Raw genomic sequence first — 21576 nt, forward strand, 5'->3', positions numbered from 1 at the left:
AGGTTGGGTTTTTTGGGAATAGGCGAGACCAGAGCATGTTTGAAGGGTGAGGGGAAGATGCCGGTGGAGAGGGACAGGTAAAAGAGGTCAGCAAGGTGGGGAGCAGGCAGTGGGGGAGAGAGAGCGGAGAAGACGGGAGGGAAGGGGGTCCAGGGGGCAGGTGGTGGGGGGGGATAAGATGAGGGAGTGGACTTCCTTTTCTGAAGTGGGATGGAAGGAGGACAGGGTGGGATAGATGGAGGGGAAGGATGAAGGGGGCAGGAGGGTAGCAGAGGGGTGACGGCGGGAGATGTCGTGTCGGATATCCTCAATTTGGGAGATGAAGAAGGAGGCAAAGTCAGTGGCAGTGAGGGAGGATGGGAGCGGAGGAGGAGGGGGGCGAAGGAGAGTGTTGAAAGTTTCAAAGAGACGGCGTGGACTGGAGGACTGAGAAGAGATGAGTGCTTGGAAAAACGATTGCTTGGCGAGGGAAAGAGCAGAGCTGTAGGAGGAGAGAATATACTTGAAATGGAGGAAGTCCGGCAGAGAGTGAGATTTCCTCCAGGAGCGTTCAGCGGAGCGTGAGCATTTTTGTAAGAAATGTGTTAGTTTGGTGTGCCAGGGTTGGGGTTTGGAGCGGCGGGGGGGACAGAGGAGAGGGGGGCCACAGAGTCAAGAGCAGCGGTTAGGGAAGAGTTATAGAAGGTGGCTGCCTGGTTGGGACAAGTCATAGTGGAAAGAGGAGAGAGGAAAGTCTCGAGGGAGGACATGCAAGTGGGGTTGAGAGACCCGAGATTGCGTCTAGTGGTGGTGGGTCTGGGCGTGGAGCATCTCTCATGTATAAGGAAAAGAAACCTGAGGTTACTTTCCCCCCTTCACATGAGCTAAATGAGTTGTTTGAAAGGGCTTGGGAAACTCCAGACAAGAAACTGCAGATTCCCAAAAGGATTCTTATGGCGTATCCTTTCCTGGCTAAGGACAGGATACGGTGGGAATCCTCTCCCGGAGTGGACAAAGCGTTGACGCGCTTATCCAAAAAGGTGGCGCTGCCGTCTCAAGATACCGCAACCCTCAAGGATCCTGCTGATCGCAGGCAAGATACTACGTTGAAGTCAATTTACACACATGCTGGTACATTAATCAGACCGGCGATAGCGTCGGCTTTGTAGCGCTGTAGCAGCGTGGACAGATACCTTGTCTGCTGAAATTGATACACTGGATAAGGATACCGTTTTATTGACCTTGGGTCATATTAAGGATGCTGTCCTATATATGAGAGATGCTCAGAGACGTTGGTCTACTGGGTTCCAAAGCCAACGCCATGGCGATTTCTGCTAGGCGAGCCCTGTGGACCCGACAATGGATGGGTGATGCCGACTCAAAGAAGCATATGGAGGTTTTGCCTTACAAGGGTGAGGAATTATTTGGGGAAGGTCTCACGGACCTGGTTTCCACGGCTACTGCAGGTAAATCCACTTTTTTACGTTATGTTTCCTCACAGCCAAAGAAAACGCCACATTATCAGATGCAGTCCTTTCGGTCGCATAAATCAAAGAGAGTACGGGGATCTTTCTTTCTCGCCAGAAGTAAGGGCAGAGGATAAAAGCTGCCAACTATAGCTAGTTCCCAGGAACAGAAGTCCTCCCCGGCTTCTATAATATCCACCGCATGACGCTGGGGCTCCGTTGAGGGAGTCCGCCCCAGTGGGCGCACGTCTTCGAATTTTCAGCCACGTCTGGATTCAATCACATGTGGATCCATGGGCAATAGACATTGTTTCCCAGGGTTACAAGCTGGAATTTGAAGAGGTGCCTCCTCGCCGGTTTTTCAAATCGGCCCTACCAGCTTCTTCCCCGGAGAGTGAAGTAGTTTTAAATTCAATTCAAAAACTGTGTCTTCAACAAGTGGTGGTCAAAGTTCCCCTGCTTCAACAGGGGAAGGGGTACTACTCAACCCTGTTTGTGGTACCGAAACCGGACGGTTCGGTCAGACCCATTCTGAATTTAAAATCCTTAAACCTATACTTGAAAAGGTTCAAATTCAAGATGGAATCGCTCAGAGCGGTCATCGCCAGCCTGGAGGGGGGGGGGATTATATGGTGTCCCTGGACATAAAGGATGCATACCTTCATGTCCCCATATATCCTCCTCATCAGGCGTTCCTGAGATTTGCTGTACAGGATTGTCATTACCAATTTCAGATGTTGCCGTTTAGGCTTTCAACGGCCCTGAGGATTTTCACCAAGGTAATGGCGGAAATGATGGTGCTCCTGCGCAAGCAGGGTGTCACAATTATCCCGTACTTGGACGATCTCCTAATAAAAGCAAGATCGAGAGAACAGTTGCTGAACAGCGTGTCACTCTCCCTAAGGGTGTTGCAACAGTACGGCTGGATTCTCAATCTCCCAAAGTCACAGTTAGTTCCAACGACCCGTTTGCCTTTCTTAGGCATGATTCTGGATACGGAACGAAAAAGGGTTCTTCTCCCGCTTGAATAGGCCCACGAACTCCAGAACGTGGTCAGGGACCTGTTAAAGCCAAAAAGGGTGTCGGTCCATCAATGCACTCGAGTTCTGGGAAAGATGGTGGCGTCTTACGAGGCCATTCCATTCGGCAGGTTCCATGCGAGGATCTTTCAGTGGGACCTTCTGGACAAGTGGTCCGGGTCACATCTACATATTTATCAGATGATCAGCCTGTCCCCCAGGGCCTGGGTATCTCTCTTGTGGTGGCTGCAGAGTGCTCACCTTCTAGAGGGTCGCAGGTTTGGCATTCAGGACTGGGTTCTGGTGACCACGGACGCGAGCCTCCGAGGCTGGGGAGCAGTCACACAGGGAAGAAACTTCCAGGGTCTGTGGTCAAGCCAGGAGGCTTGTCTACACATCAACGTACTGGAATTGAGGGCCATATACAACGGCCTACGTCAAGCGGAGAGTTTTCTTCGCGACCGAACGGTTCTGATTCAGTCAGACAACGTCACGACTGTGGCTCATGTAAACCGCCAGGGCGGAACAAGGAGCAGAGTGGCAATGGCAGAAGCCACCAGAATTCTTCGCTGGGCGGAAAATCATGTAAGCGCTCTGACAGCGGTCTTCATTCCGGGAGTGGACAACTGGGAAGCAGACTTCCTCAGCAGACACGATCTCCATCCAGGAGAGTGTGTCTTCATCAAGAAATCTTTGCAGAGATGGCAAGTCAGTGGGGACTGCCTCAAATAGACATGATGGTGTCACACCTCAACAAAAAGCTCCCGAGATATTGTGCCAGGTCAAGGGACCCTCAGGCGGTAGCGGTGGACGCCCTGGTGACTTCGTGGGTGTTCCAGTCGGTCTATGTGTTCCCTCCTCTTCCTCTTATCTCAAAAATATTGAGAATCATAAGACGAAAAGGAGTACAGGCAATTCTCATTGTTCCAGATTGGCCTCGAAGGGCAGGAAATGCTCACAGAAGATCCGTGGCCTCTTCCTCTCAGAGAGGACCTGTTGCAACAGGGGCCCTGTCTGTTCCAAGACTTACCGCGGCTGCGTTTGACGGCATGGCGGTTGAACGCCGGATCCTAGCTGAAAAGGGCATTCCGGATGAGGTCATTCCTACTCTGATAAGGGCTAGGAAGGAGGTGACAGCAAAACATTATCACCGTATCTGGAGGAAGTATGTGTCTTGGTGTGAGACCAAGAATGCTCCTTCGGAGGAATTCCATCTGGGCCGTTTTCTCCACTTCCTACGGACTGGAGTTAATTTGGGCCTAAAATTAGGCTCCATTAAGGTACAGATTTCGGCCCTGTCTATTTTCTTTCAGAAGGAATTGGCTTCTCTACCAGAAGTCCAGACTTTTGTGAAGGGATTGCTGCATATCCAGCCTCCTTTTGTGCCCCCAGTGGCGCCATGGGACCTTAACGTGGTGTTACAGTTCCTTAAATCTCATTGGTTTGAGCCTCTTCAAACCGTGGAATTAAAATATCTCACTTGGAAAGTGGTTATGTTGTTGGCCCTGGCGTCTGCAAGGCGAGTGTCTGAGTTGGCGGTTTATCTCACAAAAGCCCCTATCTGATTTTCCATGTGGACAGAGCTGAGTTGCGAACTTGTCCTCAATTTTTGCCTAAGGTGGTTTCCTCTTTTCATATGAACCAAACTATTGTGGTGCCTGTGGCTACGGGAGATTTGGAGGATTCCAAATTCCTTGATGTAGTCAGGGCTTTAAAAATTTACGTAGCCAGGACGGCTCGAATTAGGAAAACAGAAGCTCTGTTTGTCCTGTATGCAGCCAACAAGGTTGGCGCTCCTGCTTCTAAGCAGACTATTGTTCGCTGGATTTGTAACACGATTCAGCAGGCTTTTCTACGGCTGGACTGCCGTTACCTAATTCGGTGAAGGCCCATTCCACTAGGAAGGTGGGATCTTATTGGGCGGCTGCCCGAGGCGTCTCGGCATTACAGCTTTGCCGAGCGGCGACTTGGTCGGGTTCAAACACTTTTGCTAAATTCTACAAGTTTGATACCCTGGCTGAGAAGGACCTCATGTTTGCTCAATCGGTGCTGCAGAGTCATCCGCACTCTCCCGCCCGTTTGGGAGCTTTGGTATAATCCCCATGGTCCTTACGGAGTCCCCAGCATCTTCTAGGACGTAAGAGAAAATAAGATTTTAAACCTACCGGTAAATCTTTTTCTCCTAGTCCGTAGAGGATGCTGGGCGCCCGTCCCAGTGCGGAAAAAATCTGCAAGGTTTTTATATAGTTGTTGCTTACATAAGGGTTGTGTTACAGTTGAGATCAGTCTTTAGCTGATACTGTTTTGTTCATACTGTTAACTGGTTGCGTATAGTCCAGATTGTACGGTATGGATGGTGTGGGCTGGTATGAATCTTGCCCTTAGATTAACAAAATCCTTTCCTCGTACTGTCTGTCTCCTCTGGGCACAGTTTCTCTAACTGAGGTCTGGAGGAGTGGCATAGAGGGAGGAGCCAGTGCACATCCATTCTAAAGTTTCTTTATAGTGCCCATGTCTCCTGCGGAGCCCGTCTATTCCCCATGGTCCTTACGGAGTCCCCAGCATCCTCTACGGACTAGGAGAAAAAGATTTACCGGTATGTTTAAAATCTTATTTTTTGCTAAACATATCAACCTTACATCAGTTGCAGCATATTTTTTATATTTATTATAGTAGTTTTATGAGAACATTATGACAAAGTAAAACAGAATTTATATTGCCTTTTTGTTTTCTTTTATTTTTCTACTTTTTATATCTATTCCATCAAGAATATTACAGAACCATGACATTGTGCTTAATTCCGATGTTATGACCCATCACCTAACAGGTTTATGACTCACATTACGTTGTTTCACCTCGTTATGCTGTTAAAGGGAATTTTTGAGGCTGCCGGTAACCTTGAAAATGTCACATTTTTCAAATAAGAAAAAAAACAAGTCTCCAAATCACATTAAGTGTCTCCTACCTACTGTTCATATGATTTGTTTCCTCTCATAATCTCAACTATGATCTTTACAGCAAAACCTATACAATATCATGAAGTAATAGTTTTAAGGCTCTCTCACTGAATGTTATCGTGCTTATCAAACAGGTTTACGTACTTCAGATTGTATCCTCAATTAAGGCCATTTCCGAGCAATATAGATTGGGCCACTGGTCATAATAAATGGGAAACATTTGTAATATCATCCGCTCACCTACTAAAAATGTCACAAAATATTGGCATTAAAGATGGACCATATAAATCAAATATCTTTGTCCTATTTTTTTAGCATAATGTTTTTCAATAGACAAGCAATGAATAACATTTTCTGACACCTGCAAAATCCAGTAGTAAGCTTTTTTTATTGTATTCTGTTTAATTGTGTTTCAGTTTATCTCTATTACATTTGATGGGCAAATGAAGCCTGGGAGACTGAATCAGCTTATTTTACTGTATACACTACGCTGGAATTTAAAAGCAGATTTTTATCAGTGCAATCTAACAATATGAATTTTTAAATGTGTTTTGAAGTATTTATTTTCCATGCCTTGTATATGGGTTAAACCATGTTGAGAGAGGCACTGGCATTTTAGAGGGCAGCAGCCCACTGTCTGTACATACTGTCTGTCATTTATTTTATTTTCTCCCCTTTGCTCGTGGCTTGAGTCTGAGTAAAGGGAGGTACACACGGAGAGATCAGTGCTTACATTTTAAGCAATCTGACTAGATTGCTTAGAAGTTAAGCACTGATCTCTCCGTGTGTATGCCTAGGGTGACCATATTTTCCATTTTACCTGGGACGCTCATGGATTACACAGCTTCTGTGGCTGGCTGACTTCAAGCCTACATTTCAGCTTGTAATCCATGAGCGTCCCAGGTAAAAGGCATAATATGGTCACCCTATGTATGCCCTACAGCGATAGCGATTTTCGTTCCCACGCGTCGCTATCGCCCGTGCTAGATTGGCCTGCATGCTGGCACAATCTAGCATGTTGCTCATTTCACTGGTGGGTGAAAGGAGCGTCCGCCCCCCCCCCCCCCCCCCCCCCCCCCTTGCTCAGCACAAATCGCGCTGAGTGCTGAGCGGTCACTGATGAATCGCTCAGCACACATCTCTTGGGAAATCTCCCCGTCAGTACTGACCTTATGGAAGAAATATCTTAGAAATTATGTAAATTGATAGGATTTGGAGAAAGCAGGTGATAATTTTTGAGTTGTTGAGCATTGTCCTTATTCAGTATTACGTGTGTTATGTTTGTGTTTGTTTTGTAGCTTAGGTGTTTTTGCTTCTGCAGTAAAACCAGCATTGTAAAGGCTTTTGCTTCTATGCAGCAAGCTGCTAATTGCTAAATAATGATAACCCCCATTGATGTGATTAACACAAAGGTAAGTGTGATTGTAGAAACGTAACTGTAATTAGTTTACTGAACTAAAAATGGAGACAAGCGAGGAAGAAACACATAGCATGCAGGAAAAATCCATTAGCACTAAAATGTCCCTAATTACTCTGTAAATACCTATGTGGTTCGCTGTTTGGTAATTATTCTTTACATGGTTACTGCGTGCAAGGAATACATGTAAGAGGAAACGGGAGTCTTCCTTTTATACCCGGCATTGGAATCACAGACAGAATTTAGGTTTTCATTTGATGCTACTGTTTTCTGACTTCATTATAGCTGTATTAAAATTAATATTGTCAGATTCTGAGGGGCAGATGTATTAAGCCTGGAGATGTGATAAAGCAGTGATAAGTGGAAGGTGATAACGCACCAGCCTATCATTATGGATTTTAAAAATGACAGTTAGGAGCTGATTGGCTGGTGCGTTGACACTTTCCACTTATCACTTCTTTGTCACTGCTTTATCACTTCTTCAGGCTTTATACATCTGCCCCTGAGTTTGCACCCAGTGCTGGGGCTGCAGGGCAGGACTGGCTATTATTAGAATGAATGAAACTAGGAGGTAGAATAATACTTCCCCTCATACCAATATGGAAATAACTGTTAGAGGCTGGAGCTCAGAAACAGGGAACCACTTTTGCCACGGGGGACCTGGAGTCCTAGGAGACTTGTTGTACTGGCACAGTACAGGTGGGATAGCAAACACTTTTGAGAGAAATCCCGTTGCCGTAAAGTGTGTGGCTGCCGTGCATAAATGGCATGTTGAATACATTGCATAATTGTTAAATAAGTGTTTTAGGATCAGTGTTTTTCATTACGGTTTGTTTGTTTCTTGCTTGGTGAAAAAAAAACCACAACTTTTTTTTATCCCACTAATCCAGTGGTTCCTAAACTTTCTTGAATTATGGTGCCCTAGAGTATCAGCATTTTTTTCATGGCATCCCTAGGATAAAAGTTTTGTATTGTAAATTTGGAGAATTTTTTTTTCAATCAATTCAATTTTGCCTACTTCTCATCCTTAGGGTCAGTTATGTGGTTGTGTACAGTTGTGCTTTTGGTTGTCCACATGTTCTATTATTGACAGCCACTAGCATTGGTTTTGCCTTTCACGTTGACCATAATTAATTTGATTTACTCCTGGACCACCAACCCGAGGCAACCCTGCACGTGCCCCAAGGCACCCAGTTTGGGAACCACTGCCCTAATCTCTAATTATAGAGAGCGAGCTATGAAATCTCTCCTTTGCAGCAAGCAGATTGGGACTGTCAGAATGCTAATGAGGTTGACTGCAAATTAATAGACAATAAATTTGGTGTTAGTAGCGAGTCCTAGGGAGAGTACAGTAAGTAATATGGACATTATTTCCTACTTTGTCTAACATTTTTAATTTGTGCACAATGGCTAGTCATTCGTGCATATGTAAAATATGGAGAATAGTGGATTACTGTGTCATGGAAATGTACCTGAAAACACAGAAATGTTATTTATTATCTCTATACATATGCACCCACAAGAACAGTTTCACAGTTTAGTCTAAAAGATGGCACCTCTGCAATATTCTGGCTACAAGCAGAGAGATTTTTCTTTTTTTGTTTATTGTGTGATCATTGTGTATGATGAGATTTATGAATTCAATTAACATTTTGCTTCATAACCTGTGTTATATAGGGAAAAAATTGCCTTTGCAACTAATCATCATTAGTTTTGATGATTTCTTGCTGAGAAAACAAAAGCTCTTCGGAATTACTACTAAGTAAACATCCAGCTATATTCCAGGACAGTATAACTACTGAGTGACCATATTCATGTCTTCATTTGCTACCTTTTAGAATTGAATGGTGCCTTCAATGTAGTGGGTCGTATACATATTTTCAAATGGATCTGCACCTGAAGATAATGTTCTCTTTGTAACATCAGATATAAACATTTGTTTCATTTTTGTAATAGTCCGGTATATATTACACAATAGTCCCCGATATTATGATAATCCCAGATAAATGCTGGGTGTCAGGCTAATTGAATCAACACCGGTAAATCAAGTAGCTGCAGTACATTACCGCAGCTAATTGAATACCAGCCTATGTATTAAGCCATAGAGCGAAATAAAGGGCCAGCCAATCTGCTCTTAACTGTTATGTTACAGGCTGTGTTTGAAAAAGTACAGTTAGGAGCCAATTGGTTGGTAGTTTCTCTCTCCACTTTATCACTCTCCCAGGATTAGTAATTCAACAACTATGTTTGTAAATGTTTTATCTTTCTAATAATTATGTGATGTAAAATGTGGATATGATATAATTTATTTGATGTAAGGATGAGTTATCTTTTACATGTGCACATAGATCTGTGGTTAATTCTCCTAAATTGTCATTACTCACAAGATCTGTGTATCACGCTCTGTAGGTCCAAAGCATTATTCGATCTCAGACCAGCATGGGAATGCGTCATAGAGACCGCTCTACTACTGGAAACACCCTGAAGACAGGATTTAGTTCAGCGCTCACCACCTATTTCTTTGGAGCTGATTTGAAAGGGAAGCTGACTATCAAGAGCTTCTTGGAGTTTCAGCGTAAGCTCCAGCATGATGTACTTAAACTTGAGGTCAGTCTCTTTTATAAATTAGCCTTATATAATGTATACGGTATGTTAATGTTGGTGTACTTTAACTTTGTGAACTTTGAAATAAGTACAAATATGTTGTATTTACCTATAACCCTAAGTTGTGTGCTATTGGTGTAGGGTAGGACTGACTTTCTTGAACCTTTCTATAGCATCTTTTTTTTTTTAATTATTACATTTTTAAATACACTTGTTTCTCACTTTAACGAAGAGGGCTGACAGAAGACTTTAGGCATGTATCCTACTGCGACCAGAAACTCTTCTTCTTACAACTTGCAAATAATATCTGGAGAATCATGTAAATCTAGTGTAAGTAAGTAAGTGAGGGTTGAGTACGTAAAGCTATGGATGGCTAAGTGTTCCAGTTCTTGTGTGATGCTAGGGAAGACTAGGGTTGATTCACAGTTATATACAAGACTTCTACAGATGCAGCCATGTTGCGTTGTCATAAATAAATGTGAATTTTCACTTGTATTCATAGTTGGCTGCATGTATGCTTGTGAAAGTATCATAGTATCTGAGGTTGAAAAAAGACAATTGTCCATCGAGTTCAACCTATTTGTGGTGTCCTATGCATGATGATTTGACTAAAATTTCTGACTGATGCTGCTTTCAGCCATTGCATTTTATCCCTATTTATAGTAACTATAATGCATGACTATGCACCATACCCCTGGATATCCTTTTCCAATAGGAATTTATCTAACCCATTCTTAAAGGTGTTGACAGATTCCGCCATTACAACTCCCTCGGGCAGGGAATTCCAAACACGTATTGTCCTTACCGTGAAAAAGCCTTTACGCCGTATTGTGCGGAATCTCCTCTCCTCTAACCTGAGCGAGTGTCCACGAGTCCTCTGTGTTGATCTAACCAAAAACAGGTCCCGCGCAAGCTCTGTGTATTGTCCCCTTATATATTTGTAGATGTTGATCATATCCCCTCTTAGTCTCCGCTTTTCCAATGTAAACATGCCTAGTCTTTCAAGCCTTTCCTTGTATTCCATCGTCTCCATGCCCTTAATTAGTTTGGTCGCCCTCCTCTGTACCTTTTCAAGCTCCAGGATATCCTTTTTGTAGTACGGTGCCCAGAACTGTACACAGTATTCAAGGTGTGGCCTCACTAGTGATTTATATAACGGGAGTATAATACTCTCGTCCCTAGCATCAATACCCCGTTTTCTCTATCGTCCTAGTGGATGCTGGGGTTCCTGAAAGGACCATGGGGAATAGCGGCTCCGCAGGAGACAGGGCACAAAAAGTAAAGCTTTAGGATCAGGTGGTGTGCACTGGCTCCTCCCCCTATGACCCTCCTCCAAGCCAGTTAGATTTTTGTGCCCGGCCGAGAAGGGTGCAATCTAGGTGGCTCTCCTAAAGAGCTGCTTAGAAAAGTTTAGCTTAGGTTTTTTATTTTACAGTGAGTCCTGCTGGCAACAGGATCACTGCAACGAGGGACTTAGGGGAGAAGAAGTGAACTCACCTGCGTGCAGGATGGATTGGCTTCTTGGCTACTGGACATCAGCTCCAGAGGGACGATCACAGGTACAGCCTGGATGGTCACCGGAGCCTTGCCGCCGGCCCCCTTGCAGATGCTGAAGTAAGAAGAGGTCCAGAATCGGCGGCAGAAGACTCCTCAGTCTTCTAAAGGTAGCGCACAGCACTGCAGCTGTGCGCCATTTTCCTCTCAGCACACTTCACACGGCAGTCACTGAGGGTGCAGGGCGCTGGGAGGGGGGCGCCCTGGGAGGCAAATGAAAACCTATTTTGGCTAAAAATACCTCACATATAGCCTCCGGAGGCTATATGGAGATATTTAACCCCTGCCAGAATCCGTTAAAAGCGGGAGACGAGGCCGCCGAAAAAGGGGCGGGGCCTATCTCCTCAGCACACAGCGCCATTTTCCCTCACAGAAAAGCTGGAGGGAAGGCTCCCAGGCTCTCCCCTGCACTGCACTACAGAAACAGGGTTAAAACAGAGAGGGGGGGCACTAATTTGGCGTTAGAAAATATAAAACAGATGCTATAAGGGAAAACACTTATATAAGGTTGTCCCTATATAATTATAGCGTTTTTGGTGTGTGCTGGCAAACTCTCCCTCTGTCTCTCCAAAGGGCTAGTGGGTCCTGTCCTCTATCAGAGCATTCCCTGTGTGTGTGCTGTGTGTCGGTACGTGTGTGTCGACATGTATGAGGACGATGTTGGTGAGGAGGCGGAGCAATTGCCTGTAATGGTGATGTCACTCTCTAGGGAGTCGACACCGGAATGGATGGCTTATGTAGGGAATTACGTGAAAATGTCAACACGCTGCAAGGTCGGTTGACGACATGAGACGGCCGACAAACAATTAGTACCGGTCCAGACGTCTCAAAAAACACCGTCAGGGGTTTTAAAACGCCCGTTTACTTTAGTCGGTCGACACAGACACAGACAGGGACACTGAATCCAGTGTCGACGGTGAATAAACAAACGTATTCCTTATTAGGGCCACACGTTAAAGGCAATGAAGGAGGTGTTACATATTTCTGATACTACAAGTACCACAAAAGAGGGTATTATGTGGGATGTGAAAAAACTACCGTAGTTTTTCCTGAATCAGATAAATTAAATGAAGTGTGTGATGATGCGTGGGTTCCCCCCGATAGAAAATATGGGCGGTATACCCTTTCCCGCCAGAAGTTAGGGCGCGTTGGGAAACACCCCTTAGGGTGGATAAGGCGCTCACACGCTTATCAGAACAAGTGGCGGTACCGTCTATAGATAGGGCCGTCCTCAAGGAGCCAGCTGACAGGAGGCTGGAAAAATATCATAAAAAGTATATACACACATACTGGTGTTATACTGCGACCAGCGATCGCCTCAGCCTGGATGTGCAGAGCTGGGGTGGCTTGGTCGGATTCCCTGACTAAAAATATTGATACCCTTGACAGGGACAGTATTTTATTGACTATAGAGCATTTAAAGGATGTATTTCTATATATGCGAGATGCACAGAGGGATATTTTTGCACTCTGGCATAAAGAGTAAGTGCGATGTCCATATCTGCCAGAAGATGTTTATGGACACGACAGTGGTCAGGTGATGCAGATTCCAAACGGCACAAAGGTGTATTGCCGTATAAAGGAAGAGGAGTTATTTGGGGTCGGTCCATCGGACCTGGTGGCCACGGCAACTGCTGGAAAATCCACCGTTTTTACCCTAAGTCACATCTCTGCAGAAAAAGACACCGTCTTTTCAACCTCAGTCTTTTCGTCCCTATAAGATCATATCTGCCCAGGGATAGAGGAAAGGGAAGAAGACTGCAGCAGGCAGCCCATTCCCAGGAACAGAAGCGCTCCACCGCTTCTGACAAGTTCTCAGCATGGCGCTGAGACCGTACAGGACCCCTGGATCCTACAAGTAGTATCCCAGGGGTACAGATTGGAATGTAGAGACGTTTCCTCCTCGCAGGCTCCTGAAGTCTGCTTTACCAAGGTCTCCCTCCGACAAGGAGGCAGTATGGGAAAAAATTTCACAAGCTGTATTCCCAGCAGGTGATAATTAAATTACCCCTCCTACTACAAGGAAAAGGGGTATTATTCCACACTATATGGTGGTACTGAAGCCAGAAGGCTAGGTGAGACTTATTCTAAAAAAATTTTTTGAACACTTACAAAGGTTCAAATCAAGATGGAGTCACTCAGAGCAGTGATAACGAACCAGGAAGAAGGGGACTATATAGTGTCCGGGGACATCAGGGATGCTTACCTCTATGTCCCAAATTTGCCCTTCTCACTAAGGGTACCTCAGGTTCGTGGTGCAGAACTGTCACTATCAGTTTTAGACGCTGCCGTTTGGATTTTCCACGGCACCCTGGGTCTTTACCAAGGTAATGGCCGAAATGATGATTCTTCTTCGAAGAAAAGGCGTCTTAATTATCCCTTACTTGGACGATCTCCTGATAAGGGCATAGTCCAGGGAACAGTTGGAGGTCGGAGTAGCACTATCTCGGATACTGCTACAACAGCACGGGTGGATTCTAAATATTCCAAAATCGCAGCTGATCCCGACGACACGTCTGCTGTGCCTAGGGATGATTCTGGACACAGTCCAGAAAAAGGTGTTTCTCCCGGAAGAGAAAGCCAGGGAGTTATCCGAGCTAGTCAGGAACCTCCTAAAAACAGTGCATCATTGCACAAGGGTCCTGATAAAAATGGTGGCTTCCTACGAAGCAATTCCATTCGGCAGATTTCACGCAAGAACTTTTCAGTGGGATCTGCTGGACAAATGGTCCGGATCGCATCTTCAGATGCATCAGCGGATAACCCTATATCCAAGGACAAGGGTGTCTCTCCTGTGGTGGTTATAGAGTGCCCATCTTCTAGAGGGCCGCAGATTTGGCATTCAGGATTGGATGCTGGTGACCACGGAGCCCAGCCCGAGAGGCTGGGGAGCAGTCACACAAGGAAAAAATTTCCAGGGAGTGTGATCAAGTCTGGAGACTTTTCTCCACATAAATATACTGGAGCTAAGGGTAAATTTATAATACTCTAAGCTTAGCAAGACCTCTGCTTCAAGGTCAGCCGGTATTGATCCAGTGGGAAAAACATCACGGCAGTCGCCCACGTAAACAGACAGGGCGACACAAGAAGCAGGAGGGCAATGGCAAAAACTGCAAGGACTTTTCGCTGGGCGGAAAATCATGTGATAGCACTGTCAGCAGTGTTTCATCCCGGGAATGGAAACTGGGAAGCAGACTTCCTCAGCAGGCACGACCTCCACCCGGGAGAGTGGAAACTTCATCGGGAAGTTTTTTTTCCACATGATTGTAAACCGTTGGGAAATACCAAAGGTGGACATGATGGCGTCCCGTCTGAACAAAAAACGGGACAGGTATTGCGCCAGGTCAAGAGACCCTCAGGCAATAGCTGTGGACGTTCTGGTAACACCGTGGGTGTACCAGTCGGTGTATATGTTCCCTCCTCTGCTTCTCATACCTAAGGTGCTGAGAATTATAAGACGTAGAGGAGTAAGAACTATACTCATGGCTCCGGATTGGCCAAGAAGGACTTGGTACCCGGAACTTCAAGAGATGCTTACAGAGGTTTTATGGCCTCTGCCGCTAAGAAGGGACTTGCTTCAGCAAGTACCATGTCTGTTCCAAGACTTACCGCAGCTGCGTTTGTCGGCATGGCGGTGGAACGCCGGATCCTAAGGGAAAAAGGCATTCCGGAAGAGGTCATTCCTACCCTGGTCAAAGCCAGAAAGGAGGTGACCGCACAACATTATCACCACATGTGGCGAAAATATGTTGCGTGGTGTGAGGCCAGGAAGGCCCCACAAAGAAATTTCAACTCGGTCGTTTCCTGCATTTCCTGAAAACAGGAGTGTCTATGGGCCTCAAATTGGGGTCCATTAAGGTTCAAATTTCGGCCCTGTCGATTTTCTTCCAGAAAGAATTGGCTTCAGTTCCTGAAGTCCAGAATTTTGTCAAGGGAGTATTGCATATACAACCCCCTTTTGTGCCTCCAGTGGCACTGTGGGATCTCAACGTAGTTCTGGGATTCCTCAAATCACATTGGTTTAAAACCAGTCAAATCTGTGGATTTGAAGCATCTCACATGAAAAGTGACCATGATCTTGGCCCTGGCCTGGACCAGGCGAGTGTCAAATTGGTGGTTTTTTCTCAAAAAAAGCCCATATCTGTTTGTCCATTCGGACAGGGCAGAGCTGCGGACTCGTCCCCAGTTCTCTCCCTAAGGTGGTGTCAGTGTTTCACCTGAACCAGCTTATTGTGGTGCCTTGCACCTACTAGGGACTTGGAGGACTCCAAGTTGCTAGATGTTGTCAGGGCCCTGAAAATATATGTTTCCAGGACGGCTGGAGTCAGGAAATCTGACTTGCTGTTATCCTGTATGCACCCAACAAACTGGGTGCTTTTGCTTCTAAGCAGACTATTGCTAGTTGGATGTGTAATACAATTCAGCTTGCACATTCTGTGGCAGGCCTGCCACAGCCAAAATATGTAAATGCCCATTCCACAAGGAAGGTGGGCTCATCTTGGGCGGCTGCCCGAGGGGTCTCGGCTTTTACAACTTTGCCGAGCGGTTATTTAGTCAGGGGCAAACACGTTTGTAAAATCCTACAAATTTGATACCCTGGCTAAGGAGGACCTGGAGTTCTCTCATTCGGTGCTGCAGAGTCATCCGCACTCTCCCGCCCGTTTGGGAGCTTTGGTATTATCCCCATGGTCCTTTCAGGAACCCCAGCATCCACTAGGACGATAGAGAAAATAAGAATTTACTTACCGATAATTCTATTTCTCGGAGTCCGTAGTGGATGCTGGGCGCCCATCCCAAGTGCGGATTATCTGCAATACTTGTACATAGTTACAAAAATCGGGTTTTTATTGTTGTGAGCCATCTTTTCAGAGGCTCCGCTGTTATCATACTGTTAACTGGGTTCAGATCACAGGTTGTACAGTGTGATTGGTGTGGCTGGTATGAGTCTTACCCGGGATTCAAAATCCTTCCTTATTATGTACGCTCGTCCGGGCACAGTATCTAACTGGCTTGGAGGAGGGTCATAGGGGGAGGAGCCAGTGCACACCACCTGATCCTAAAGCTTTACTTTTTGTGCCCTGTCTCCTGCGGAGCCGCTATTCCCCATGGTCCTTTCAGGAACCCCAGCATCCACTACGGACTCCGAGAAATAGAATTATCGGTAAGTAAATTCTTATTTTATGCATGCTAATATCTTATTAGCCTTCTTTGCTGCAGTCCTACTTTGGATACTACTTCTTAGCTTGCTATCTATGAGGACACCTAAGTCCTTTTCCAGTACAGAATCCCCTAATTTTACCCCATTTAGTAGGTAGGTGTAATTTTTGTTCTTATTACCACAGTGCATTACCTTACACTTGTCTGTGTTGAAGCGCATTCTCCATTTGGCTGCCCATGCTTCTAATTTAACTAAGTCGTTCTGAAGAGACTCGGCATCCTCCTCTGTATTTATAGCCTTACACAATTTGGTATCATCTGCAAAAATTGACACCATGCTCTCTAGACCTTCTGTTAGGTCGTTAATGAAAATATTGAACAATAGCGGTCCTAATACTGAGCCTTGCGGCACACCACTTAGCACTTCAGTCCAAGTTGAAAAAGATCCATTAACCACAACGCGCTGCTTCCTATTATCTAACCAGTTTTTGACCCAAGTGCATATTGTGCTTCCTAGCCCTGATTCTTGTAGCTTGTATATAAGTCTCATGTGTGGTACAGTATCGAACGCTTTGGCAAAGTCTAAAAAGATTACATCCACGTCTTTACCCTGATATGTTTCATAAAAGCCAAGTAAGTTGGTTTGACAGGATCTGTCCTTCATAAACCCATGTTGATTCCTTTTAATGACCTTATTGGTTTCAAGGAACTTTTGAATACTATCTCTTAGAATACCTTCCAATACTTTCCCCACTATAGATGTAAGACTAACTGGTCTATAATTACCTGGTTCAGCTTTACTTCCCTTTTTGAATATAGGCACTACTTCTGCTATACGCCAGTCTTTGGGAACCATACCTGATATAACTGAATCCTCAAAGATCAAAGATAGTGGTTTTGCCAGTTCAGAGTGAAGCTCCATTAGAACCCTTGGATGAATACCATCGGGCCCTGGTGATTTATTAATCTTTAAATGTTTTAATCGGTCACAGACTACTTCCTCGCTTAAATAAGTACCTATCAGTGTGATATTGTCATTATTGAGATTGTGTGTCAGTCCCTGAATTGGGTCCTCTCTAGTGAATACTGTTGAAAAAAACTCATTTAGTGTGTCCGCTATGTCATTATCATTTTTGCTTAAGACTCCCAACTTGTCTTTCAAAGGGCCTATACTCTCCTTTTTTAATCTCTTGCTATTAATGTATTTAAAGAATTTTTTGGGATTCGCTTTGCTTTCCTTTGCTACTAGTTTTTCAGTTTCTACTTTAGCCGCTCTTATTTCCTTTTTGCAATTTTTGTTACATTCCTTATATTGCTGAAATGACTCTGCATCCCCGTCAGATTTGTATTTTTTAAATGCTCGCCTTTTCTTGCCCATAAGTTCCTTAATCTTTTTGTTAAGCCACATCGGTTTATGATTTTTATTCCCTTTTTTGCTACTCATAGGAATATATTTGAGTGTATTTTTAGCTAGCAGGAATTTTAGTACCTCCCATTTCTCCGTAGTATTTTTTCCTAAAAACAAACCTTCCCATTCAATATCCCTGAAAAATACCCTCATCATTTCAAAGTTGGCTTTGCTAAAGTTTAAAGTCCTAGTTGAGCCAGTATAGGGCTGTTTATAGAAACTGATATTGAATGTGACCATATTGTGGTCGCTGTTTCCTATGGGTTCCCCTACTGTAATACCCGATACCAAATCCTGATTGTTTGTTAATACCAGGTCTAAGATTGCATTGTACCTAGTTGGTTCCTCAATTAGTTGGACTAGGTAGTTATCATTTAGTGTGTTTAAAAACATACTGCCCCTAGCAGTATCACATGAATCGTTTTTCCAGTTTATCTCTGGATAGTTAAAATCTCCCATCACTACTATGTCTCCTACTCCTGCTGCTTTTTCAATTTGCTTTAGTAACAATTCATCATCAGATGCGTTGATACCAGGCGGCCTATAGCATACACCCAATACTAACTTTTTTGTTCCTTTTTCCCCGCATGCAATTTCTACCCATAATGTCTCAACAGTGTCTACAGTCCCCTCCTGACGATCTTCCCATATATTAGGTTTTAAAAACGGCTTTACGTACAGACACACCCCTCCACCCTTTTTATTTAGTCTGTCTCTCCTAAACAGTGTATAGCCCTCTAGATTGACTGTCCAATCATGAGATTCATCCCACCAAGTTTCAGTAATGCCTATAATATCATACTGTTTGCTTGCTGCAAGTATTTCTAGTTCACCCTTTTTATCAGTAATGCTTCTGGCGTTTACATACATACAACTAAGATAAGTATTTTCCCTTGCGTTAGGGACATCTTTCACCTTATGTGGCAAGGATGACCTGTAATCGTCATTGGTTAGTGCTTTGGTAAAATCCCTTTTAGTACCCATGTTAGTAACCTTACCGCCTGCTCTTACCCTCCCCCCAACTTCTCCCCCATTTCGTTTACTACCGCCGTCCCCACTATTCTCACTGCATGACCCGTAGTTTCTAGCTAAACCCTCCCCCCAGGCTCCTAGTTTAAAATCTCCTCCAACCTTCTAACCATCCTTCCCCCCAGCACCGCTGCCCCCTCCTCAGTCAGGTGCAATCCGTCACGACAAAAGAGATGGCGCCTGACTGAGAAGTCCGCCCAATGTTCCAGGAACACAAACCCCTCTTTCCTGCACCAATCCCTAAGCCACACATTTACCTCCCTAATCTCCCTCTGCCTCCCTGGACTAGCGCGTGGCACTGGTAATAATTCCGAGAATATTACCTTAGATGTCCTTGCCTTCAGTTTCTTTCCTAAGTCCCTATAGTCTTTCTTAAGGACATCCCATCTTTCTGATAAGCACATGTTTGTCCTGTTCCTATCTTTGATGCATGCTAAACATCTGAAATCAGACAGATCCTCTACATACACTCAACTCTGAATAGCCTGAAATTCCACTTATGTGCCCAGGATACCCCCCTTTGCCACACAGTTGCACAGGCTCGTACTGACCTGCTGGGGTTCCGAGGGATTCACTGGAGGGCCATGGTTGTTTATAGCCACACCCCCATCTGCATGGGGGTGCAGCTTAGCTGGGCAGGAGACAGCAGGTGCATTCCCAGAGGAGTACTGCCTGTGTGTAGTGGGTGGGTGTCTAGCAGCGTCATAACGTCACGCTGCGCTGCACAGGCGGGAGGATCCTGCTGCCACTACCCGAACAAAGAGGCACTCCATGGCGCTGGTGAGTGCGGACAGCATGCACCACTCGGGGAGGGGGGGGGGGGGGAGGTGTGTGACACTGCTGAGGGTGTGCTGTAAACATCGGGAGCCCCAGCCAGCGGCAGCCCCAACTATTGTGAGCTGTCCACATTCATATGTGTATGACGTCTATATGTTTGGGGATACATATGTAAGGGGCAGTACTACGTTTGGGCATTGTGTAAGGGACACTACTACGTGTGGACATTGTGTAAGGGGCACTACTACTATGGGCATTGTGTAAGGGGCACTACTACTTGGGCATTGTGTAAGGGGCACTACTACGTGTGGACATTGTGTAAGGGGCAGTACTACGTGTGGGCTTTGTGTAAGGGGCGCAACTACGTGTGGGCATTGTGTAAGGGGCACAACTACATGTGGGCATTGTGTAAAGGGCACAACTACTGTGTGGGCATTGTGTAAAGAGCACAACTACTGTGTGGACATTGTGTAAGGGGCACAACTATTGTGTGGGCATTGTGTAAATTGGCACAACTACTGTGTGTGTATTCTGTAAAGGTGCACTACTACATGTGTGCATTGTGTAATAGGCACAACTACTGTGTGGACATTGTGTAAGGGGCACTACTACGTGTGGGCATTGTGTAAGGGGCACTACTATGTGTGGGCCTTGTGTAAGGGGCACTACTATGTGTGGGCATTGTGTAAGGGGCACTACTATGTGTGGGCATTGTGTAAGGGGCACTACTACGTGTGGGCATTGTGTAAGGGGCACTACTATGTGTGGGCATTGTGTAAGGGGCACTATGTGTGGGCATTGTGTAAAAGACACTACTACTGTGTGGGCATTGTGTAAAGGGCACTACTACAGTGTAGGTATTGTAAGGGGCGCTACTATTATGGGAGTTGTGTAAGGGGCACTACACTAGGCATTGTGTAAGGGGCACTACTACTAATGGGCATTGTGTAAGGGGCACAACTACTATGGGCATTATGTAAGGGGCACTACTATAGGCATTGTGTAAGGGCACAAGTACTGTGTGGGCATTGTATAAGGGTCACTGCTACGTGTGGGCATTGTGTAAGGGGCACTACTACTGTGTGGGCATTGTAAGGGGTGCTACTACGTGTGGGCATTGTAAGGGGCGCTACTACTGTGGGCGTTGTGTAAGGGGTACTACTACTATGGGCGTTGTGTAAGGGTCACTACTACTATGGGCATTGTGTAAGGGGCATTACTACTATAGGCATTGTGTAAGGGGCATTACTACTATAGGCATTGTGTAAGGGGCACTACTACTATGGGCGTTGTGTTAGGGGCACTACTACTATGGGCATTGTGTAAGGGGCACTACTACTATAGGCATTGTGTTAGGGGCACTACTACTATGGGCATTGTGTTAGGGGCACTACTACTATGGGCATTGTGTTAGGGGCACTACTACTATAGGCATTGTGTAAGGGGCACTACTACTATGGGCATTGTGTTAGGGGCACTACTACTATGGGCATTGTGTAAGGGGCACTACTACTATGGGCATTGTGTTAGGGGCACTACTACTATGGGCATTGTGTAAGGGGCACTACTACTATGGGCATTGTGTTAGGGGCACTACTACTATAGGCATTGTGTAAGGGGCACTACTATGGGCATTGTGTTAGGGGCACTACTACTATAGGCATTGTGTAAGGGGCACTACTACTATGGGCATTGTGTTAGGGGCACTACTACTATGGGCATTGTGTAAGGGGCACTACTACTATGGGCATTGTGTTAGGGGCACTACTACTATGGGCATTGTGTAAGGGGCACTACTACTATGGGCATTGTGTAAGGGGCATTACTACTATAGGCATTGTGTAAGGGGCACTACTACTATGGGCATTGTGTTAGGGGCACTACTACTATGGGCATTGTGTTAGGGGCACTACTACTATGGGCATTGTGTAAGGGGCACTACTACTATGGGCATTGTGTAAGGGGCACTACTACTATAGGCATTGTGTAAGGGGTACTACTACTATAGGCATTGTGTTAGGGGCACTACTACTATGGACATATTGTAAAGGCCCGTACACACTAGGCGATATAGTAAGCAATATCGCTAATTTTTACCTACCTGAGCAATATAGTTTACGGTCTCGCCCAGTGTGTATGCCGCTGACGATGGCCGATGTGCAGCCCCGTGGGTCGTTAACAACCCTCGGGGTCGGCTGTGCATGCAGTT

At 45.4% G+C, this 21576-nt stretch overlaps 1 protein-coding gene across 1 annotated transcript in view; it reads left to right on the forward strand.

Moving 5' to 3' along the window:
• MICU1 (mitochondrial calcium uptake 1) overlaps positions 1 to 21576 on the forward strand; it is a 540637-nt gene that overhangs the window by 324855 nt on the left and 194206 nt on the right. The window contains exon 8 of the mRNA XM_063961487.1: positions 9248 to 9445. Coding sequence (XP_063817557.1) covers positions 9248 to 9445 — 198 coding nt within the window. The remainder of the gene's footprint in view (positions 1 to 9247; positions 9446 to 21576) is intronic.

This window comes from Pseudophryne corroboree, chromosome 3 (assembly GCF_028390025.1).
Source record: "Pseudophryne corroboree isolate aPseCor3 chromosome 3, aPseCor3.hap2, whole genome shotgun sequence".
In the NCBI taxonomy this organism is placed as follows: Eukaryota; Metazoa; Chordata; class Amphibia; order Anura; family Myobatrachidae; genus Pseudophryne; species Pseudophryne corroboree.